Source organism: Balaenoptera musculus, chromosome 4 (assembly GCF_009873245.2).
Source record: "Balaenoptera musculus isolate JJ_BM4_2016_0621 chromosome 4, mBalMus1.pri.v3, whole genome shotgun sequence".
Lineage (NCBI taxonomy): Eukaryota > Metazoa > Chordata > Mammalia > Artiodactyla > Balaenopteridae > Balaenoptera > Balaenoptera musculus.
In genome coordinates, this window is record NC_045788.1 from 100108881 (window position 1) to 100133751 (window position 24871).

The following is a 24871-nucleotide window of genomic DNA, read 5'->3' on the forward strand; positions in this document are numbered from 1 at the left end:
TTTGCTTTCAAAGTCATCAACAGTTTACAATAAGAACACAGAAAAGAAGTGTTTTCTTCATTGTAAAACTTTAAAAAGATTTCAAATATTTACTTACTTATCTTTCTTTACAACACTTTCTCATAGCCAGCTCACCCTCTGCCCCAGCTGCTCCCAGATTCCACTGAACTTCATGGACTCTCAGTTAAGAATAGACAGATATTGTTACCTCAGAATATGAAATAAAAACTGCTAAAATATGAATATAAAAAATGAAGAAATATAATTTTACCATACTTACTGACCTCATATAAGAACTAGTAATAAGCTATCTAAGTAAGCAAAATATGAGAAATATGCAACATAAAATTGAATCATATAAAAAAAGCCGTACAAGTCAGTGTTTCACTGTACCACATCCCATTGATAATAGGGTATGGCAAATCTCTGGTGAAATATCTGAAACATTTTGAAAAATTCTGTGGTAATTCAGTTTTATTCCTTTATTGATAGGAAAAAAATAGAAACTGCTAAATAAATAAATAAGACTATACTAGCCTTTGGAGTAAAATTATATATAACATGTGATATAGATTCATAGAAGAGAAAGTTAAAAAAAAACTTAACCTACTTGGTTGAATGGTACTGAACTTTGACATTTTCCCAGGATTGTATATATCTCAGCATATATTACAAATTATTTTGTTAAATTACACCAAATATATGACTTCAGGGAGAGACTACTGGCTATCTTAAAATCAGTAATAAAATAACCAATATTTACAGAAAATCAGAAACATGAAGTATCCCTGAATCTCTTCTAGAATCTGACATCTTTTACTAAATATTGAAAACACTAGAGTATAAATACAAACAAAAGATGCATACAAAAGATGCAATATCAATGCAAATAAAAGATAGAAAACACAAGGCAATTATAGAACAACAAGAAAAAAATATCAAAATAATGTTTTTGCTTGTTATCAACAATAAAGTTTAGTAAAGGTTTAGAAATAGATGCAAGACCCAGAAGCTAATAAACCTGATTTGCAACTTTTCTATTGTGATAATGTACAGATAATCTGGATAATCAAAAGAAATAAAAATAAACATTTTTCAGTGGGGTATATAATAAATAACACCAATAACAGTCCCTTAAACATAATGGGTGAACAATAAATATTACTAAAGAAGTAAGGTAAATTATTTAACTGGTCAGTCTTAAAATATTTGCATTCAAGGTATCTATAGCAAACTTTTCTAAACATATTTCTAAAAGTGCTAAATATATTTTAATGAGTGATATATAATGTAAATCAGACATGCACATTATTTACAATTTTCTTTTTTAAAAAAATTTTTTGCAGATCCTTTTATTATCACCTTCCTTGACATTTTATCAAAAATAAGACAAGTGGCAGGAAGTCATCTTTTATAAATCCAACTTAGGGGCCTACTTTTGTCCATGAATATCTCCATTTCCTTAGTACCAAATTCCCTCCACCTTTGCTGCCTACCACTCCCAACAGGATTCCAGGAACCATTTATCTGAAAGCTCAGTGTCTTGCAAACTTAGACCTGATAATCTTATCCTTGTAGAACTTGTGTCCTTTCTCATAATCTCCATCCTTCCCCATGTCCTAGTTTCTCCTATTTACTTCCAGTGACCCAAATTCTGCTCTACTTTTCTATATTATAAACTTTCTAGAGAAAAAGGTGTCTTGAAAACTCTTTAATTCCTAACTCAACAGTTGTCCTAAGCCAACTACTGTAGATTTTGCTGCTGCTGCTGCTATGTAGTCTTATGGACCACAAGAAGCAGCATAGAAAATTAAGACAAAGAACAAATGATGTAACTGGAAATTGTAGACAAAAGTGCAAAGACAAAGATATTCTTAAAAAAGGGTATGACAGGGCACAAGGGCACATGGCATGTCAGGATGTCACAACTGGGATGATACAAGTTCCCTCATTGGCAGTGTTCAAGATACTCAATAGGTAAATACATGAAATAAGAGGGCCTTGATGTACTGTGGAACAGGTGTGAGAGCATGAGGAATAGGGTTCCAGAAGTAAAGAAACTGAGAACCAGGGAAGACAAAAGCCTGGACTTAAGTAAAACTTAACCAAAGATGGCTGACACTTGAGCCACTTCACATACAGTGCTGGTCTCAGAACAGAGTGGAAATCTGAGACTGCAAGATCTGCAGAAATAAAAGTAAAAACAAAAAGAGAGGGAGAGAGAGAGAGAAAGTAGGGGAACTGGAAGTTATCTTGCCTGCTTCCTCTCTCTCTTGCAGCTATGCATAGCAATTTCTTGGTAAATTAATCTGGGTAATTCGTTATTTTTAAAAAGTAAAAGAAAGGAAAGAAAAATAATATTTTTGGTATTTCACTGGGTTTCTCAGTGATTTCTCAATATGATCTGTACTCAGCAGACCTTATAAAATGTAATTTTATAGAATGTAATTTTGAGTTTTGAACTGCTAATCTTTATAGATTAGAATGACTTACAAAGTTATTCTAATTTAAAAATCTTAAAATATGAGAGTATGATTTGTAGGTAATCTATGATAAAATTCATTACTCATGCAGCCTAAAAATTTACTATTTAAAAAGTTCCATAGATAGTAAATTAAAATCAAATTCTCTTCTCTAGTATCTGTACAGATTGTCACTCTTGGTGATTCCTATCATAGTAAGAAAAACCTGATAAGCATAATTAATAGTCTTTCCTACATGCTACAAGTTTTTTTGCAAGTGACAAAACACATTGAGATATTTCATTTCAAGTACGTTTATCATTCTAGAATCCAGTGCCACAGAATTGTGAAATACCTAGTTTGGTTTAGATAACATTAATAACTTTAATTTTGTGTTTATTTTCTTTGCAGAGAGATATAATAATATTTCATATGATTTTTAAATCTTTATTTTCACATTTAATTAGATGAATTCAGGATTCTGGATGATTAAGCCAAGTGCCGTGGATTGAGTAACTGCATGCTCAGACTAATAATTCTGAACATTAAAAGTTACAATTTAAAAAAAAGTCAAACACGAGGGGAACATTCTATATCACATGTAAAATAGTTTTCAAACAATTTTAAAACAAAATATTCCTATAAAACTATTCACAGAACAGGAAAGATCTTAAGGCCTTGAAGTTCTTATAGATGCAAGTCACCATAAAACATCTATGATTTAGTGAAACTCTATTTGCAGTATCATAAATATTAATGTACTTTGAATTCTAAAGCCATTTTTCCTTGTTCTCTTAGAAATGGTAAATAACTAGGCAATTAACATCTTCAAGCATGTGTCACTTGTACTTTTTCCACTCCCTAGGCAAGGTTCTCATAAATGGTAAAACTAGGAAAGAATGTTGTTGGTTTTATGGTTTGTAGTATGTATTTGCTTTTCAATATATACAGTGCTATCAGCATGAACAAGAACACTAGTTTTAAAGCTCTTTTGTCAGTGTTATTGTCTGTTTACAATGTTAATTTGACAGGTAAAATATTTTTGTTTTCATTTCTATAAGAGTTATTTTCTTTGGCAGGAGCTTCATGCATATCATCATCCTGTACATCAAATTTAGAAGTATTACCGCTGCTGGAATCCTGGCAAATATCTAAAAATTTCTGCTGTACCTTTTGAACAGACTGTCAAAGAGGGTTCCATAGAATATCTGAGTCAAAGGAGTTAATTGTTATTAATGCAGGGGGGGAAGGGGAGTGAACTTCTACAACTCTCACCCTTGCTCCCTTTGCACTAGCCATGCTGGCTTTCATGTTTTCCCTCATACTTGCCAACCATCCAAGCTTGAAAGATATTACACTAGATGACAGCTCTCCCAAGAACACTCTTCTCTCTGCTACTCACATGGCTCATAATCCTTTTTTTTTTCCTTTAAGGTTTGCTCAAGTATTACTTTATCAGTGAGATCTCACCCAACTCCAGCACCATTTCACCATCAGTCTGTCACTCTTCTCTCATTACTTTATTTCATCTTGGTGCTTGTCACCACTTTACACTGTAGTAACATACATGTAATTATTTTCTTTCTCTCTCCGTTAAAATGTAAGCACCCTGTAAAACAGAAGCTTTGTCTGTTTTGTCCATGTCTGAGTCTCCCGTGTTTAATATATATCTGGCACAGAGCAGATGCTCAATATACACTTGTTGAGTTAATGGACAGAATTAGTACATGTGGTAGCAATTTCCAAGAATCCACTGCTGCCCGACGTCCAGGTAAGTCCTGTCAATGAGACACTGGTGGGAGATTAGAAGCAGGAGGAGAAAGGGCATTTTTTCCCCCTATTCTATCAAAACTATGGCTCTGGCCACTGAGGCAGGGGTAGTTCAGCAGTGCCAGCCACAGAGCCTCACTGGCTCTGGCTCCAGGCAATGCAGAAGCAGCAACCGAGTTGTGGACTCCAGCCATGGCAGAGAGGAGTCCAAGAGCTTCAGCCAACTGTGGGCCACAAGACTCCTTTAGCATTCGTAGGTGTGGGACTCCTGGCTTGCTGAAAAATGGAGTCAGTAGTTGCAAGAGCAGGAGTGGCCATAGCAGCCCTCCAACATGGGGCTCTGGGTAATTATTTTTGCCCCTCCAGTCCAAAGGGTAAGAGTAGTTTCCTGCAGTTACTGATATTTTCATATATTTACTTCCCCCTTTTACTCCTCCAGTCCTTCTAACACATTTGTAAACAATTTCTGTTTTAATTCCTTTGTTTGAATTAACTAGGGAAGGGTTTTGTTTTCCTACAAGACTGATCACATTGCTTTAAAAATAACTTTCTAAATTAGCACAGCATTGTAAATCAACTATACTCCAATTAAAAAATTATAAATAGATAAAAATATAAATAAATAAATAACTTTCTGACAAATACCTGCTCAGTTTAACAGCAAGTGTGCCCATCCTTCCCAATGCAGCAATCCCACACAATGCTAAAGAATTCCAAGAGGTATCCACTGCCCTAGTCCTTTCCATGGTCTTTTCCCATCTTTTCATTGCCTTTCAATATAATCCTCTGATATGTTAAATTAGTAATAAGTTTTATGACACTGGCATAATCATCCCACTCTGTAGTAAGCCACAGTGATGTCTTTAAGTCCTTGTATGTTACTTGTAAGTACAATAGATAAAAAGTACTTGCCAGGACAATTTCCAACCTTCCTCTTGGTACTATATAGCATGCAGCTTTAAGAGATGTTTGGCAGAATTGACACATTAATGCATATCAGTGAATATGATTGAATATTCAAATACCTTATAATACCACTATTCTTATGACTTGTTGGAAATTGATCAGTAGTCACTTTAACACTCTTGAAAATGATAATTACACTTGTAGACTCTAAGCCAGAAAATGAAGCCTGTATCCTCATTTTTCTCCTTGTCAATAGAAATTTTGAAACACATCCTGCTCTACTTTTATTCCCCTAAGGATCAAGACACCATTCTCATCCATTTGGTGACACGGAAAGCTTTTGTTGTTCCTTCAATGTGAGTTTAAGTTATAAATCATGTGGTTTTATTTTTATTCTACCTGTTATGACAACCAAAATTTTAATAATTCTGTCCCTTTTTAGAAGCCCAAGCATTTTCCTTGTTTATCACAAAGGTGGAAAAAGGAATGTGAATATCATCTGTGAGTCTACTACTTTTTAATAAAATGATACATAGTAAAAAAAAATAATAATCATCTTTTCCCAAAGTCCTCTCAATCCAATCCTGAATCCAGTAAGTAATTGAATTACCACAGTATAACCAACTAGATGTCACTCACCAAATATTTTTCTATGACTGTATGTATATTATGCATACATATACATATATATGTATATATATACACATATATATATACATATGTATATATATATGGCCAATAATTTGGTAGGTATTGTTTTAAGGTTAAAAATAAGGTTGTGTTATGCATGTAGTTCTGAAATAGCTGTTTTCATTTAGCTATATATAAATATCATGGCTATCCTCATAAGCCTGTACATATATATCTACCTATTTTTTCCTTTGACAGCCAGTATATGTGCTGTTTCCTCATTAGCATCCTCAAATATTTAGGTCTGTTGCAAGTTCCATGAATATATTTGGGTTAACCTAAGGAGCCCATAGCAGAGAGCTTCAGTATCTCCTGGCTGATGGGAGTCTCATGAATTGATAAAAACTATTGTCTTACTGCAGGCCTCATTCTCCACAAGTTCTAGCCTCTCCTAACATGCTCCCTCTAGGCATTAAATGTCACAATTTATGCAACAGAAATGATATTAGTTCTTTTCTACTTGCAGACAAATGTGTAGTTAGAATCAACACTGATCACCACTTCCTATTTAGCCAGGCAGTCAAGTTTATTGTCAATCTGTGGCCTGTTACATTAATGCATTTTTCAATCAAAGACTCAGAAAGTGGAAATCCATGGATATTCCAGTTTTTCAATTTGTTCACACAACACTGTAGGTTTTGCATAATAGCTACAGGACTCTGTAATGATGCCATTAATCACTTGTTCTTTCAAATGTTTCCTTATGTCCTCCCTCTCATAATGAGTAATTCTTTGAAATCAGTCTTTGAAGGGCCGTGACTGACAGAGATGAATAGGATGCTTAATTTCATTGGCACATGCCAGAGCCTATTCCTGTGGCAAAGATACTCTGTGTAAACCTTCTTATTCTGCTAAATTCTGTAGATAATAATGAATTTCCAAAACCAAACATCGCTTTCCATGCTCGCAATCACAGCCATATTCTCTGTACCTCAGAAGCCCCTTCTCTTTCCTTCTCTATTTCCTATATTCTTATGTTCACTGTATTCACTATCTACTTCCTTCTTTCTCTATTTTGATTTCCTTTGCTTTTTCTTATAACTGAACACTGAAAAACATAGCCCTGAAACATATATCTTTCCACATAGCATCTGTTATAAATGAGACTCAACAGATGAACTTATATAACTGAATTTGCAATTATTTTAAATTGAGGATCCTAGAAAGAAAATTCTGATCCTTTTCCCCAAAAAAGGTATCATCAAGATTAATGGAGCTTTTTTGTAGAGAAAACGTAAGTCTCCTTTCAGAATATTTTCAATAATACTCTGATGATAGTCAATACCATTTAATTTCATTTGCAGTAATCCAAGCACCTGGGATTAAAAGGACATGTGGACAAGAATAATATTTAACTTGTTACCTGTGAGGTTTTAACTTAAACAGATAGTAGCTTTTACATTTTCTTCCAAATTACATATGTAATTTCTCCCGTCTGTGGGACTATGCAAAACAAATAACACCAATTTTCAGTCAACTCACTGAATTATTATCTTCCCCCTCCTTAGTTCAGTGACTATGAAACATTAACCATGACTGAAAGAAGCTATATCTGATCATTACTTTTTTCTGTGTTGAGGCATGTGAGGGACACAATTATTCCAACTACCAATAAAAATATCAGTAAATCAATAAATAGCCAGAAGTATTTAATGCCCTGTTTACACTTATTGTCCCAGAGTAATTATTAATAATGCTCACTTCATTTTCAAAAGGAACCATCCCGGATAATAATTTACTTTAATTGCCATTGATTCACAGTACAGGATAGACCAAAGCCTGACAGAGAGAAGCACCAGTAAGACCCCTAAGAGTTAACAGAAAATGATTACATGTTTCCATCATTTCAGAAACATTTCAAGATCTATATAAGGGCTGTTGAAGGTCATATCTAAATTGTGAATTAAGATTACTTCCTGAAATTGGAAAAATATGCAAATATCCCAAATTCCTTTGTTTCCATTATTCTCTGTGTTGTATTTAACATCATTTCTTTGGATTTCACTAAAGAAGGCAACCTCCAGGACAACAGGACCACTGCTTATAATGAAATACTAAAAGACAGAAGACACAGAGCAATTATTTTACCAGCCCATAACTATCAAATATTTTTCACTAATGCATATGTGGTTTACTCTCCTTAGCTTTCCAATCACTCCTTGATGAGTACATACTTGATGACGTACTCAGAACATCAGACGTTAACCTTGAAGAAAGAAACAGACACTGAGCAACAATATTGACTTCATATTGAATCAGCCCACATATTTTACCGTCATATTGTTCTATTTTAAATCATGAGTGTATCTTTTATAGCACTATGAAAATTAATACGCTGACATGCAGTGGGTTGAATAGTGACCCCCCAAACTTCATGTTCATCTAGAAACTGTAAAAGTGACCTTATTTGAAATAGATGTAATCAAGTTAAGATAAGGCCATAATGAATTAGGGTATACCCTAAATCCAATGACTGGCGTCCTTTTCAGGAAGCCATGTGAAGACACAGACACACACAGAGAAGACAGCCACTTGAAGATGGAGGCAGAAATGGAGTGATAGAGCTAAGGATGTAAGGATTGCTGGCAAACACCAGAAGTTTGGAAGATGCAAAGAAGGACTCTTTCCTAGAGTCTTCAGAGGGAGCTTGACATTGCCAGTGCCTTGATTTCAGACTTCTGACCTCCAGAATTATGAGAGAATAAACTACTATTGTTTTAAGCCACCAGTTTGTGAAAATTTATCACAGCAGCCCTAGGAAACTAGTACATGATATAGTATATATCATGATATGGTATATAGTATTATATATAATAATTCTTGATTGGGCTGTAGTTTTAACTAGTTGGTTACTGAAATTATCTACAAATTACATTTTCTTACATGTATACATAAAGAATCATGGGTCATACAAATTATTTAAGTAATTTATGAATGGGAAAATACTGAGAATAGAAAAATCCTTTGCAACTTTGAGTGATTACTCTGACTCCCCAAATTAGATAAGTGGTGGTAAAAAGGAGGAGGAGATGAAGAAGGCAGGAAGGTATTGCTGAGGTTAGACTATCCTTCTATATTGCTTTCAATATTAATCTCTGTCTTATCCTTAGCATACTTCCCAATAAAATATTGATATTTGTCACATTATAAATACTAAATAATTATGTAGGCAGAGTTCATTGCTTTAATATTAAGAACAGTTTGGACAATGATTATAAAATAATATCTAAAAGCTGCCCTTTGTTTCTAGGCATTGCCCTAGTTAAGGGTTAAATTTCAATTATGTATCATTACTTTCAATAGATGTTTTCCTTCTTTAATAATATTACTTCAAATATTAGTTTCAATAGATGTTTTCATTCTTTAGTAATATTTACTTCAAAACAGGTAACTGTAACAATATTAATTTCTTAAAACCCAAGTAATATAAAACCTTATAAAATCAATAGTTTGCATTCATTTTTAGGTTTTGAAGTCTTAAGGTTTTAGAATTTAAAAAATTATGAATTGAGGGACAAGCTATTTTTGCCTTGAGAACTTTCTGGCACTAAGTGGCAGCACTGGTTGGTTCACCATTGAAAACAAAAATTAGTTAATTCTTCCACACTACATTTTGCATGAGCAAAGGGAGAAATTACCAAATCATATAAATTGAGAGGCCAAGACTTGCTGTGGAGATTTATATAACATCATTCACATTGTCAATCAGCGCATTCACAAAATATTTATGAATTCTGGAACTCGTTTGGAAAAATTCCGACATAAAGGAAGTCACTGAGCTACACTTTAATTTTAGTTAGCACCCTCCCCCCTTTATTTTGATGTTCTCTCTAATATATGCAGCTACATTAGAATTTCTGATTATATTTGTTAACATCTGCTCAAAGACAAATGACACATTTCTTTTTACGGAGAAGGAAATGGGCTACAGAATAGCATATTTTGAAGGCACTGGGTGCAGACTGCTTTTCTAAATGGAGAATGAGTCTCTGAACAGAAGCTCAGTCCAGAGTTGAGAGTACAGAAAGATGCCCTCAAGACTGAGTAACATCCTCCTTGCTTCCTAGGTGTAAACCCGAAGAGCCAGAAACAGAGGGTAGCTTGCCCTCTGTCTTTATTCAGTGTGGTCTGTTGCTAGCATCTACCAAGAACTGCTTGAAAGCAAATTAGATAATGAGTAAATAGCTGCCCTAAGAAGAAATGAGATGTGTGAATACACACATAGCAAAATCACTACTCAGCACTGAGAACCCTGATAAACAGAGAGGGCCAGAGTGTGTGTGTATGTGTGTGTGGGGGGGAAGGGGGGTGTACTGACCTGAAACTTAGCATAAAACACATAAAATAAATTGCATTGGATGGCAATTAGTGTTGATACAAAAACTTTGTTACCAATGTATTGGTATGGGAATGACAATAAAATACATTTCTAAAAATCATACTGCTTTTTATTACAATAAAACTGTAACAACTATTTGTATATGATTTTTTTCCTAAAATGCCATGAATAATATTGGGAGAAATAACTATTTTAATTTGGTGGTAGTTTTTTCATGACTAATAGGATAAAGGACAGAAATATTGTTCACACTTTTAAAAAAATATAATCTTAAATGCCTTTTTGCAAAAGGCTGGTTCTAAAATTTTAAATAGATGATTTGCACTTAAAAATAATCAAAGTTAATAAATAAATGAAAAATTTACAAAAACCAAAAGGTTTTTATATACCAAAAGGTATATAAAAGATCCTCTATCATAGGCTTTTAATGAACAGTTGCTGGCTGGCTGGATAAATAGATAAAAAAACAAATTAATGACAATTGAATAAACACTGACAATTCTTTCTGCTCTGCATCACAATTTCCACCATTTGAATTGAGGCAGTCTTTCTTATTTTTTATATCAATTGTAGATAACATCTCTTAGTATCTAATAAAATCAGATTCTGCTTATTCTTATTTCTAATCTCAGGAAGCATATAATAGTCTTTTAAGGTATATTTCTACATATATCTAATCTAATATATATGCTAATTTTTTATATTAAGCTCTGGATTCCAGGGGTATTTTGAAGTCATTTTCTACTAACATTTGATCGTTGGGAAAATATCAACACTAAACCACACTAAATCCTTTTAAAATTACATAGTAATACAAATTAATAAAATATGTACTAGAACATAAATAAAATATACATTTAGTAAATGTTCTATTTTAATATTAAAAGAAATATAAACCTATTGTAGAGAATTTTAAAAAACAGAAAATATGAACAAAAAACAAAATCACCATATTCTCATGACCTAGAGTAAAACATTCTTAATAAGTGGTTTTATTAATATTTCCTCTCATGTTGTTCCAACATATACATTTTAAAAATAAAGATTAGAAATGTTTTGCTCTTTATTTCACTTAATATTATATAGGGCAATATCCTAATGTTACTGAAGTCAACAGCACACATACAATTTTAATGCAACTCTATCATCCTAGCACGTGATCTCATCCTCAAATTCACCTTAGGATTCAAGGTGTCTGCTGAAGCGCTAGACATCATATCTGCATTCTAGACAGCAAAAGGGAAATGTATTAATCCAAAAGGCTGACCTCTAGTTGACAGAGCTCATTTTAAGCAGCTTTCCTGGAAATTCCACGAAACACCTCCCTTTACATCTCATTGGCTAGAATAGTATTCTGGACACAACTAACTGCAAAATACACTAGAAACTGTAGGGTTTTTTAGTTGGATATATCACTTCTTCAAAATCAAGGTTCTGTTAATGACAGCAAAAAAAAGGAGAATGGATATCGGGTGACAACTAGTAGTTTAGTCCATTCACCTAAAGTTCACTTCTTCCTCTTCCCAGGATAACTTAAATTTTCTACCTCCCTTGTAGTTAGGTGTAGTAATGTGAATGTCTTGTAGCCAGTAAGATATAAGAAGTACTGTGCCCCACTTCTGAAATTTTGAGGAGGACAGTTATCCTTTCCATACAAGGAGGACGAAGAATTCCTGACAACTGGGAAAAACTCACTTTAAACTATTACAAAAGTGAGAATAATATTCTTTTATGTTTGAATTATCTGTGCCCCACTTCTGAAATTTTGAGGAGGACAGTTATCCTTTCCATACAAGGAGGACGAAGAATTTCTGACAACTGGGAAAAACTCACTTTAAACTATTACAAAAGTGAGAATAATATTCTTTTATGTTTGAATTATCACACATTTAATGTTTATTTGTAATTCGGTTAACATTACCTGAACTAATATCAGAGTGGCCATACAATTTATCATCCAAATGAGGACCACTTTTAAAAATAAATGGGGCACAATTAATAATTATTATACAACAACAGAAAAAAACCAGGACTATTCCAGGCCAACCAGGGCTTATGGTCATCCAAATAATTAATACAGTGTTTATAGATATAAAGAATAAAAATAACTATAATATGTTTGCTATACCTATTTATTTACTTTAAGATTTACAACGTGGGTATTTCTTAGAGCAATTCTTAATAGGAACCATGAAAAAATCCTTCTAGTGTGCATCAGAAAGCACTATATTTAAGTTAAGCAGATAATTTGATTAAATGAATAACATTATTAAATTGAGATATCTAAATCAATAATACAGATTTAATTTTACCTCTCCAAATGTGGTCTGCAGAATGCATATATATAGATGTGCATCTATGTATATACGTGTGTGTGTCTGTATTTTTTATATACTTTAAATCCTAGATTCATTCTCTTATTTGAAAGACTTTTTTAATTTCATTGAAATATTTGGTATACATTGCTACCTAATTATGGGGGAGATGAAGACTAAGTTAAGCATTACATTTATGAACACAAACAGGTTTTTTTTGCTAAAATAAAGTCAATTCACTTGAAGAACCTATTTTGCTTACTATGGTACATTAGTTCAAAATACTAATTGCATGGAATTCAGAGTACAAAACCTATTTAACATTTAATGCTGACCTATGCTTTTTGAAAGCTTGACTGGTTAGTATAAATTCTCTAAAATTTTCAGTCCATCTATCAACCATTAAAAATCCATATGGTCTATTTTTTATTCTCATCTTAATAACAAGGTGCAGTACTAATAACCGTCTGGGGTTAGTATTTCCCAGATGTGATTCAGTTCATCCACTGTTCTAAACCAGTCATTAATTCTTTGAAAGTGTATTATGTCTTGATTGGTGTTGCTTAAATAGCTTATAAGCTCTTTTATAGTCTTTTTATTTCGTAGGTAAATTCCCACCCACCTTTCAACTTCAATTTTAGTGAGAAAATTGATAATGAGAAAATGAATGGATTGTCTAAAATACAAAAATGAGAGTAAACATATACACTTTTCTACCCATACTCTAAACCAATCCTGAATAAGAAAAGGGTTCAATTTTCACAATCATTTAGTATTTTTGTCACATCTGATTATGCCCAAAGTTAATAACAAACTGTTCCAGCTCCAATGAGAGTCGCAAAATACAGCCTTTAACCAATATGTATGTAGAATAATTTGTTACTTGTACATCTATTTAGCTATCCAACCAACTTTTACTGAACATCTGTCATATGGTAGTCACTAACTCAAAGTGACACACCCAATCCATTCCTCCAATAGTTTAAAATCTAGTAAGAGACAGACATTTAAATATTGTGAGATAAACATTGTGATATGCACTGAGTTCCTGGTGTCCCCCAAAAAAGATTCTTAATTCAATCTTTGGCAGTATAAGTTTTCCCAGAAAAGACTGAAAGTCGTCTGTACCTTTACAAAAAAAAAAAAAAGTAAGAGAAAGCCAGAGAAGGTGGGGGTTGGTAAGAGAACTTTCCAGATAAACTCAACAGCACTGTCTTATATCCAGAGATAAGAGGAAGCAAGTTACTAACATGGAAGAAACTATCAACACAAAAGTCTCTTTAGTAAAAGGTAGAAGGTGGAGTGGCTGAAGATAAAAATGGAGAGGCAGTTGTGGGTCACAGGTTAAATGATATAGGTAAGGGAAGCAGGGGTTAGGTAGGGTAGAGACATGATCAGATCTTCACTTTAGAAGATCAGTTCTGGCAACAAGATGAAGGATGGATTGGAAAGGTTGGTGGAAGGGGCCAGAGAAGACCCAAAGCAAGTGGATAATTTAAAACACAACCATGGTAATTTGGAGAAGAATGATGAGGAGCCAAATTGATGCACTGATGATAAAGACTGATTTGAAAGAGCTTTAGGAGGTAGAATCAACAGGACTTGGTGATTGGTTATGGGGCATAAGAGTAAGTCAATCACTTAAAATACAAACAAATTTATAAAAATACTTGGCCTACTATATTTCATTTAGTTGTTAAGTATTTCACTAATAATCCTTTAGGGTTTCATGAGAGAATTTAACTTTGTATGTGCTTGCTTTGGATTGAGTATAGACTCTTTCATTTATGAATGAAATGGTTTATAAATATTTGAAATGACTCTATAGTTAAAATAATTAGAACTTTCTGATAAAACCAGAATCTTAGCTTAGAATATACAATTTGGGAGTTCATTTTAAAAGGACAACTGGAAACTTCTCTCGGAAGTAGGAGACAAAGTTAAAGTTTTATAAGTAACAATGCAAAAAATAGAATAAAGAAAAGACTATATTATGTAAATCAAGGGTAATGGCTTAAAGTAACCCATATCTTTAAAAATAGATATGTTTATGAGAAGACACCTTCAAGACTATACATTAAAGAACAGTGGAGATACTGGAAAATGAATAGCATGCATACTTATTTTTCAGCTGCCCTGAGAATATAAGCTAATTACATATTCACAGATGTCAGTAAATACTTTCAATTCTGATTTCCTAATTCATTGTTATCTGCTTTTCTCTTACTTCTCTTCCTTACCACAGAATTAATTTCATCATTATCCAATACATGTTCTTTCAACCGGTGAAAAATAAGGCAGAAAGCCATTTACTTACTTACTTACTTGTAGGGTTTGCTATATAGGAAGGAATATTCTGAGATACTGCAGAGAAGTGTCACATCTCATAGTTGCTCAGGTATTAAATATTTTAAAATTTATGGGCTCTAATGAACTATGTATATTTATTCACCTGTTTCCCTGATTGCCCACATGCAGGGGAGATCATTTACCCATGCAAGATTTGATAAAAGAAGGCCTATAATATGGGGAGGGGGAAGGGTAAGCCGGGACAAAGTGAGAGAGTGGCATGGACATATATACACTACCAAACGTAAAATAGGTAGCTAATGGGAAGCAGCTGAGTAGAACAGGGAGATCAGCTCGGTGGTTTGTGACCACCTAGAGGGGTGGGATAGGGAGGGTGGGAGGGAGGGAGACGCAAGAGGGAAGAGATATGGGAACATATGTATATGTATAACTGATTCACTTTGTTATAAAGCAGAAACTAACACACCATTGTAAAGCAATTATACTCCAATAAAGATGTTAAAAAAAAAAAAAGAAAAGAAAAGAAGGCCAATAGCTCTGGATGATTCATGTTCCTGTATTATCCTCAAGGAATTCTAACTTCCATGGCTTTTCACGTTTCCTGGTCGAACTCAATATAGTGCCGTCTCCTATTTTTTCTCCTGTCGTCATTGTAGTCATCATCATCAAGTTTACAATCTACCTTTACAATTTGGTAGCTCATGCAAAGGGAATTTATTTTTAAAATATTAAAGATCTGCACCTGGAGATTTAGCAGTAACCTGGTGAGCTCCGGAAGTACGGACTACCCCACTCTACATTTTCTCGTTTTTTTCTCTGCATGTACTATGTTCTCCATTCTCTTACTACTGACTGGTTGCCCTTCAACTACTGTTTTGTTTTGTTTTGTTTTCTGTTCTCTTAGAACTTTTACTTGCACATGATTCTAGTTTATCAGAGCCCCTCTGCTCTACTCCTTTTCCATGCATGAATCTTTCAGGGAATCTTTACGGCAGAAGTTTCTGATTGCCATTTCCATTCAGCTCTGAAATTAGAAATCCTAAATTCCTAAAAAGCAACGTGATTGCTTTAGCCATTTATGGAAATCATATGTGAGAGATGACAGGTAGCTGATTAGCCAATTAATTGGATGTCTTTCAGCCAGGTGTCTACCTTTGTCTCATTAAGTTATGGTTAAAGGAATAGGGCATCTGGGCACTAACCATAGTGGAAATCCCTCAACAAGCCTCTTGGTCAATTTACTTAGAAGATGGTGTGAGAAGGACAAGCTCTAACATTTCTCTAATTGTGTTCTCTAATTTCTATAACATTTCTAATATACTTATTTTGACAAGGATGTTTTGGGTTTTGTGTTGGACTACTCTATATTTTACCCTTTAGCTTACAGTCAATAACAGACATGTATAAAGACATACTTATTAAAAATGAGACACGAAAGAACAGACTCAGAAGAAATACACTAGAGGAATATTTCTTTAGTTCTTTTCTAAGAGAAAAAATATGTAAACAATCTAAACATGCACCAAATATTGTTATGCCACTAACTAAACAACTGTACTTAACAATTAAGCATTCTTAGCTTTGGGATATCCTTTGGTCTTCAAAGATGAATTAATCTTTTTTTAGCACTTCTCAGTAACCACGTATCTTTTGACACAAAATCTGGATCATTGTAATAACGCTATAACTAGAGTAAGATTGCACTTGAGCAAATGTATAGATTATTTTACACTCTCCATAGCACCAATCACAATGTTGAAAATCAATCCATGGTACGCTGAGTCACTAACAATCCTGGCTTTGGGATTGAGATGACGCTGGCTTTAGTACCAGCGAAATGTCACCACACACTTGGGCAGGTGATGTAACTTTTCTCAGGTTCAGTTTTTTCATTTGTAAAATGATGCTAATAATACTTACTTCCCATAGGTATTATTAGGATTAAATGAAAAATATATAAAATGTTTAAGCACAGTTTTTATTGCAGACCCATGACATTAACAACTTGAATGTTCGGGGGCAGAAACTTACATTAGGTCTCCTGTGAAGCCAAGATATGTGGAACTAAATTTCTATAAGCTCCTGGGAGTGTCATGGTCTACTACTCAAACTGCACACCATGGGCAACTCTGATGTCTCCCTTTATTGAAAGAATAGCAGCAGTAATGTCATGTAATCAAAGGCATAAAAGCTTGATTCATTTTTTAGATTAAATGGACTTGAAAATAAAGCCAACTGCTACCAGTAGTGATTGAGGTGATGAGAAAGTGAAAAATTCAGACAGTTCATTGCATAAAAACAGAAGGCAGAGAAAATTAAGTACAATCATAATTTGTGAAACTCTTTAAGCAAATGTTTCAGCCACTTATACACTATACAATGTTGATAACAGTTGTAAATGTAAAAGAACCACTTTGAAATATGCCAGAGCACTCGGCTCTTCTTAACAAGGCCTGCCCTAAGGAAAAAGTACTTTACCAGAGCCCTACCTGCTTGCTGGGGTTTTGACAGAGCCTAACCTACTTGAGGAAAGGAAAATACCCAGCTCTATCCAGCTGTAGGCTTCCATGTAGGAGGAGGGAGATACCTAACTTCAACTCCCTCTAGCCATCCTGTTCACCTAAGGGGGAAAAAGGAAATTGAGAAGCCCCGGTAAAGTTCACAGTCCAGGGGTGCAGGCTCACCAAAAGCCTTAGACTTAATTATAGGACTATAAAACATTTTCTCTCCCCCCCACAGCTTACCACTGTATTACTAAAGGCCTATTTACCTCAGTTCCTTTTACCCACACATCATGTCCACCTTCCAATTAAAAATTACAAGATGTACTAACAGTCAAAAAACACTGTTTAAAGAGAAGAAGCATCAGAACCAGAGTCAGATATGTCAGGAATGTTGGAATTATCAGACCAGGGATTTTTTTTAATTTGCTAAAGTCTTCAATGGATAACTTGGACAACATGTAAGAACACGTACGCAAAGAGATGGAAATCCTAAGAACGAATCAAAAAGTAATGCTAGAGATCAAGAACAATGTAATGGAAAATGAAGAATGCCTCTGATGGGCTCATTAACAGAATGGACATAACTAAGGCAAGAATCTCTGAGTTTGGGGATAGGACAATAGAAACTTTCAAAACTGAAAAGCAATTTCTTTCAAATGTGAAACAATATGATTGAAATTAATATGATGGATATTTAGAAAACTACCACATATGTTGTGAAGTTTCTCAGGAGGAAAACTATCTAGATATCAGTTTTGAAAACAATAACTGACACATCTATTTTTAACAGAAATTATAACTAAAGCTTATAAATATTTTCAGAATTCAAACACATACATGTAGTTTTGGATAATTTCAATGTATTACAAAATGAATAAAAATGCAGCACTAAAATAAGCTACTATGATAAACTGGTTCTTACTATACGAAATACAGAAATTAACTATCAGTATTAGTAGGTATTCCATTCTCTATCATAAACACATTCTACCTTTGATTTTTCAACTTTGGAACAATGATATTAGGAAATAATGGGCTCTGACATATGGAATAAAGTATCTTTCTACACAGTTTAATTGCAATATAAGCCTCTTTTATTATAAAAATCATTAGTTTTTTCATTATAAGAATCATTAATGACTGAATTGTTAGGTTCACTCATAACTTTTATTTAGGCATGAATGACTTGTATCCCTTTTTTCTATCTCAGGGTAAATTTCATAACACTAATTCACTATATTTAACAGGTAAGATCACATACCCTGTATGCTCTGGCATTATTCAAACCCTAATGATCATCTAAGTCACAACATGCACGAAATACATATAATATACTTTTGAAACCAATATTTGGCATCTGAGAAACACAAAGTTTTCCAATCTCTAACTGTCATAATCAATATAAAATGCAACTTAATATCCAATAGCACTTTTTCTTCCTACTAACATTCATTTTTCTCTTAAATTTTTGTTAAAGCATACTTCACTGTTGAAAGGGAAGTTAGGGAAGTTAGATTTTGAATACTGAAGTGCATATATCTGTGTCCACTACAACTTTGCAACCTAGATCTGATCTACTGTACAGTAGCAACCAACAGAGGAGAGTGGGGAAAAAAATCTGGAACAAGCAAATCTTTCATTTTCTTCCTAAAAATATTACTATAAAAGAAAATAATGATGAAAATATTTCAGTTGAGTTGATAGCGTGCTTAAAAATCAAGTTTTTTCATCAACATTAAATATGTATAATTTTAGGTATAAATTAAATAATATTTTATGGACGTATTATTATTATGAAATACTATGCTTTAACTAACAGGTTTTATTCAAGTATTAAGTACCTTTAAAAACCAGCATGTGGCTACCCAAATAAGTCACTTATCTTTTCAATTACAGTATTAAATAAAAAACCCACATGGCTATTAAATTTTAAGAAGTATCAAATATAACTACTAAAGCTCAAAGGAAACAATATAAGTTTTTAATCATAGAATCCAATTTTTATATTATGAAAAGTCTTTTATTTTTCTGGTTAACAGCAATTACTTTTTATTAGTCAGAGTTAATACTGAGCCAAGATGCCCCAATATGACAACCCCCCACAGTTGTGTGGCACTGAATAGGGACTGATATGTAATGGGTATTAAGGATTTTGAATGTCACATTTAACTTACATGCCCTCTTACTGTATTCTCTTTCATGTACAATGTTATATATTGGCTAAAAATAAATTGAATAAATAAAAATATCAAAGAAAAGGAGTAAACATGAGAGTTAATGTGTCAAGAAAATTTATATAATTTTTTTCATACATTTTCAGATTATGAGAACAAACTCAGGAGATATATATTTTTTAATTGCTTCTTTTGTACAAAGTTATTGCCTGAGCCATGTCTTTCATGTTTCTTTTTTTCTCATTAGCATTAAAATAGCATGAATTCTTAAAGATTAGCTGCTTCCTTCCCAGGAGATTTTCAAAACTGAAATACGTCCTTCAGTTTTGCACAGAGTAAGATTTAGTATTAACCAGTTATTAGTTACTAACAGCAAATAGAAAATCCAGGGCATATGCCTATACTTAATGTTTGTGAAAACACTTTTACGGTATTCACATAATTTCTATAGTGCTATGCAAAAATTTTTATTGATGCAGCATTCTTTCATTGATTATCATGGCACTCTGTTAGCTACTCCACGAGATCATCATAATTTTATTTTATTACCTTAGTGTAGTACATAGACAGATAAAGGATAGAAGGGACATTTACAGGATAAAGTTCTTAACAGTTTCGAATTATGTAGATATAAAATTCTTGACATTAGACAGTAAGAGCACAGTGTTAAGAATTACAACCACTGGTTCCAAAATTCACTGAAGTATTCATTCTTTTCTAAAACCAAGCTCCATACTCTATACAGATACAATTATTCAACTTCACTCTGTTCTCAACATATCAGTAAGAACACCTATATTTTGAACATCCTTTGCTAACAATTTTCCAAGGTGTCTTTCATTTCCAAGTGTTTATATTATTGTCTTAAACAAAAGAAAGCTTCAATAATTTGATTGTTTGAGCAAATCCAGAAAGTGCTTCTACTTACAGGGGCTGAGATGCACACTATGTAAATCAATTAAGACACTGAAATTCTAAGTCTCCTACAGTATGGCTTAGCCTATAATCGTAGCCTTATTTCCCACCACATCCCTTCTCTTCAGCCACACAAATTATTCTCAACGTCCCTAAAACTTAATGCATACATTTAAGAATTCTGTGCCTGTCTTCAAGCCATTCTCTTTTCCTGAAAGGTGCTTTCCACCCTCTCTTCCAGCCCATATGTGATTCCTTAGTTTATAAGAAAGAGCTGATGGGTCACATCCTACTACCAATCTTCCTCAAGCAGAATTCATCCTTCCCTTTATTATTCTTTCACAAAACATTACTCGAAACTACCTGAAGATACTCTCTTTGGCCTTATGATTGTGTAGACCTATTTCTAAACTGCAAAAGAGTACATGGAACAATAGAAATGTGTTAAATTGAATTCTGGACATGATTTTAAAAAAAGAAAGTGTATTTTCAATGTTGGCAAAAATGAGTTGACAAGTAAGCAAGAAAATAAATATATTTTCTTTTAATTTTTGCAAGCCTAAAAAGTCATTTGCTCAAAACTATTCATCTATTTTCCATATTTGCTAACCAGAGGTTACTCAAATAACCAGTAATGGTTTTGTTTACAGGCACATCATGAATGCCTACTCTTGTAATTACATCAGCATGTTACTAAGGGTGGAATAGGTATTTTTAGTAAAAAAAAAAAAAAAAAAAAAATCAACAAAAATTAAAACCACTATGAATTAATTTACTAAAGCATATATTTTATATGATTTATAATATAAATCATACATTATATGATTTCAAAAATATCTCTTAGTTCAATTCTTTATGGAAAGAAAATTTTATCGATTTTAAAGTTACTCCTAGGAAATACTTTATTCAGAGAAACACCAAATATACTTTATATCATAAGATTGTCAAATATATCATCTATTGTCTTTTCTACCCATGACATATTTGTAAAAACAACTGAAGTAGTGTCTCTGAGAAAAGGCAACTTTAGTTAAAATGGCCATTCAAATTAGCATGGCTCAAAAAACCTGAGAGCCTTAAAAAATTACACAATTTCAAATAGATATAATTATAATTTTAATACACAGATATAAATGGTAGTTTAAATGTTATACACTGATTTACAGTTCCTATAGATTTTAAATTATTTAACCAGTTATGATGTCTAGATGATTTTCATTCTTGCCATTTTTAGTAGACTGTTTTCAAAGTTTTTCTATCCTTACTGATTATTTCCTTACTTGTTTTAAACTACAAATAGCACTAAGTAAAGCTCTATTCCTGTCCGTAATCTATCCTCTTCATTAAAAGAGAAATTTAAGTTGTATGTTTTCTTTAAAATTTACTTATGTCATCTATCTATTTTATTGTTTCCCTTGATTCATCTCTGTTTTATCTAATTCATGAAGCTTTATCCATATCTATTATAAAATATGTCCATGTGCTCCTATTTTCAAGTATTCCTACTGCTGACACTTGCCATATAAGCACTATTATTTGGGGGGATAATCTAAAAGTCAAATAGCCTATTCCAAGGTAATTGAGTATTCAATTTACTTTTAAACGTCTGAATCCATGTGTTATTGTTCCCTCTGTAGTCTATACATATTGTTCATTGCCCTTTATCTTTACATGGTAGAATCTTCAAGAAATAAAAAGCACCTAGTGTGAAATACATGTGAAGATTAAAATATGTTTGGCTTAGAAATTTTGCTGCATTATTTCCTCACTCTGTGACCATGAAGAAGTTATTTAATATACCTGAAGCTCAATTTTCACATCTTTCAATAAGGAAAATTTATACTTGATTTCTAGGACTCATGTGAGTAAAGTGCTTTGAACAAAGCCTAGCATATGGTAAATGCTCAATGAATTTTTAACCATCTTCTCCTTTTCTACCTTATTCTATCATATTTATTTTCTACTGTAGTCTCCTTCCCTGCTTTTTTCTCTTTCCTCTTGTTCATTCTTGGCTGGTGCCCAAAATGTATATCTCAGTTTAGTAGTATGTTTATCAAGGGGAGAAAAAAATCTGAATCAATTATGCAAATAGCACACATAAGTAATTGCCTTTTCATAAAGTTTCCAATGTTCCTCTCTGTTAGTGTACCATAATACGTATACAGGTATTAGAGTCAGAAATAATTTAGTTTGAATTGGAATCCATCACTCACTATTTGGCCTATTATTTCTTGGTAATTTTTGTTCCTTACCATCTTTAAAACTGGGTTTCTCCAACAGGGAAAGAGAACTAAGACATACTTCATAGGGCCATTGTGGAAAAAAAGGATAAAATTCTTAGTGCAGTGTCCGGAAAATAGAAAACTATGAGGTAAGCATCACTTTTCAAACAATTCTGCCCTCTCTCTATAATAAATCAGAAGTAGAAAAATTCCCCATTTCATAACAACTATGACAAAATCATTACAAGAACAACAGCAGTAAGTTTATTTGTAACTCTGTAAGTCCCTGTGTCTCCTGGTTACCAGTTTGCTTTAAGAAATGCAGCCTGATCAAGCCAAACACAATCGCTAGAGCAGGGCACAACTCCTTCTGTTCCTCACATGATTCTTTGGCTATGACAACATGAGGTCAGTGATAGTATGACTGCTAATATTTTTGTCATTTTTTTCCAGAAAATGAAAAAGTGGGGCTTATAAACTACTTAATATTTGTAAGTTCTTATAAGTTACTTCATATACTGAGAAAACGAGATATGTATATATCTTGAAAGGGTATTCCGAAAAAGAAGTTTCATTCATTTCCTGAAAGTAACTGTGATAAACATAGCACACTTAACATACTCAATGAATACTGATGTTTATTCATTTTAATGAAAATAAGATAATGAAGGTAAAAGCATAATCTTAGTTTAAAAGATACATTCTCAGAAATGGTTTGACGAGTGCTCTGTAAGAATAAAATTTAAATTTCAGAAAAAATAAAACCATAGTCTATAAACAAACAAATAGAAATAAATAAATAACCTGTTAAAGACAGAAAGATTAAACTCTTCATAGGAATTTTTAGTTGAAAATACACATTTAATGAATAACTGTTGAATAATTGCTGATATAAAGGTCAAACTGAAAGAGCATTACTGGAATGATTCTAAAAATATAAAACAATTTTGGGTCAACCAACTTCTTTCAGATTTAAATTTGTAGATGTAACAGAAAAAGCAATGTAAAACAGTATCAAGGAAGAATATGATGAATGAGAAAAATACAATTTCTAAAATAAGGAAGAAAAGCTAACCAAAGTATATCTGAAAACAGCTGACTACCTCCATTATTGAAGATTTGTTTAAATAGACAAAACCTAGGTAAAAAGCATCACAAACCACCCTTTTTATTTTAGCTTGAAATGAAAAAAATAGTAGGAATACACTGACTGTGAAAATGATGCAAAATATATCAGAACATATAAAAAGTCAAGTACAACCATAGCTAAAATGATGTCAGTACCTGGAAAAGTGTACTTAGTAAATTATACATTCTTATAAGCCTTTCAAAAGCAACTACACTCAGCTAACAAAAGCCTGATCATAATGTATCTTTTTGCCAAGTTCAAAAGACACATACTGCTTTAGCAGACTCATATTTTCTAATAAATACCAAATTGTTAGTATCTGGAAAATATACTTATGCTATGATAATCTAAAGTTTGTTTATGTACAAATACTCAGTAGGTTACCAAATTTAACAAGCATATACACAGAAAAAAAAAGTGTCTTGAACATAAAATTTTATTTCTAAAGAAAATATTTATGTGATAGCTATTCTAATACTACTATGTAAACACTATATTAAAGAACAATTACTAATTTAGAAGAAAGCAAAGAATTTTATATATCATTCCCATTGGTTAGCAGTTCTAATTCCATTTTAATCTTTCCTATGTCATTTAAGTTATACACTAAAATTCATACTTAATACAGCCAAAACCACACTGTTTTTCTTTCTTTAACTATTATAACAGACCCTAAAAATCTAACAAGAATAACAATTTTAAAAGATATTTAAACTTACCCCATTTAATGGATATGTTTTCCATCCTAGCTCTCCCAGCACAGTTGTTGTATCAAGCAACACAACTGGAATTAAACAGAACAAAAAAACTTGCATGAACTTCTCAATTGACATAAGAATGAATCAGTTATTTAAATAATTAATGTCAACGACCTTTAGTATTATTCATCGTATTAGCTTTAATAAGTTGAATCACTTTAAAATTATTTGTAAGTACTAAATCTTAATATATAATACTTAATAATATTGAGTAAATATAAAATATATAAGGTGGTTATAAATTAATTTTAAAATAGCGTGGTGTTTAACAATGCTAAATGAAATAGATGACTGAGTAACAGTACTAACAAAGTCATTTTTAATAGCTGACTTTTAAAATTGATGAATGTTGGAGGAGTTAATCAAGAGGATATGGC

The 24871-nt window shown here is 32.6% G+C and overlaps 1 protein-coding gene across 1 annotated transcript in view; it reads right to left on the bottom strand.

Annotated features, from left to right (window-relative positions):
• Positions 1 to 24871, bottom strand: part of EPHA6 (EPH receptor A6) — an 852487-nt gene that overhangs the window by 768954 nt on the left and 58662 nt on the right. Inside the window, exon 2 of the mRNA XM_036850549.1 lies at positions 24456 to 24520. Within this exon, the coding sequence (XP_036706444.1) occupies positions 24456 to 24520 (65 nt within the window). The remainder of the gene's footprint in view (positions 1 to 24455; positions 24521 to 24871) is intronic.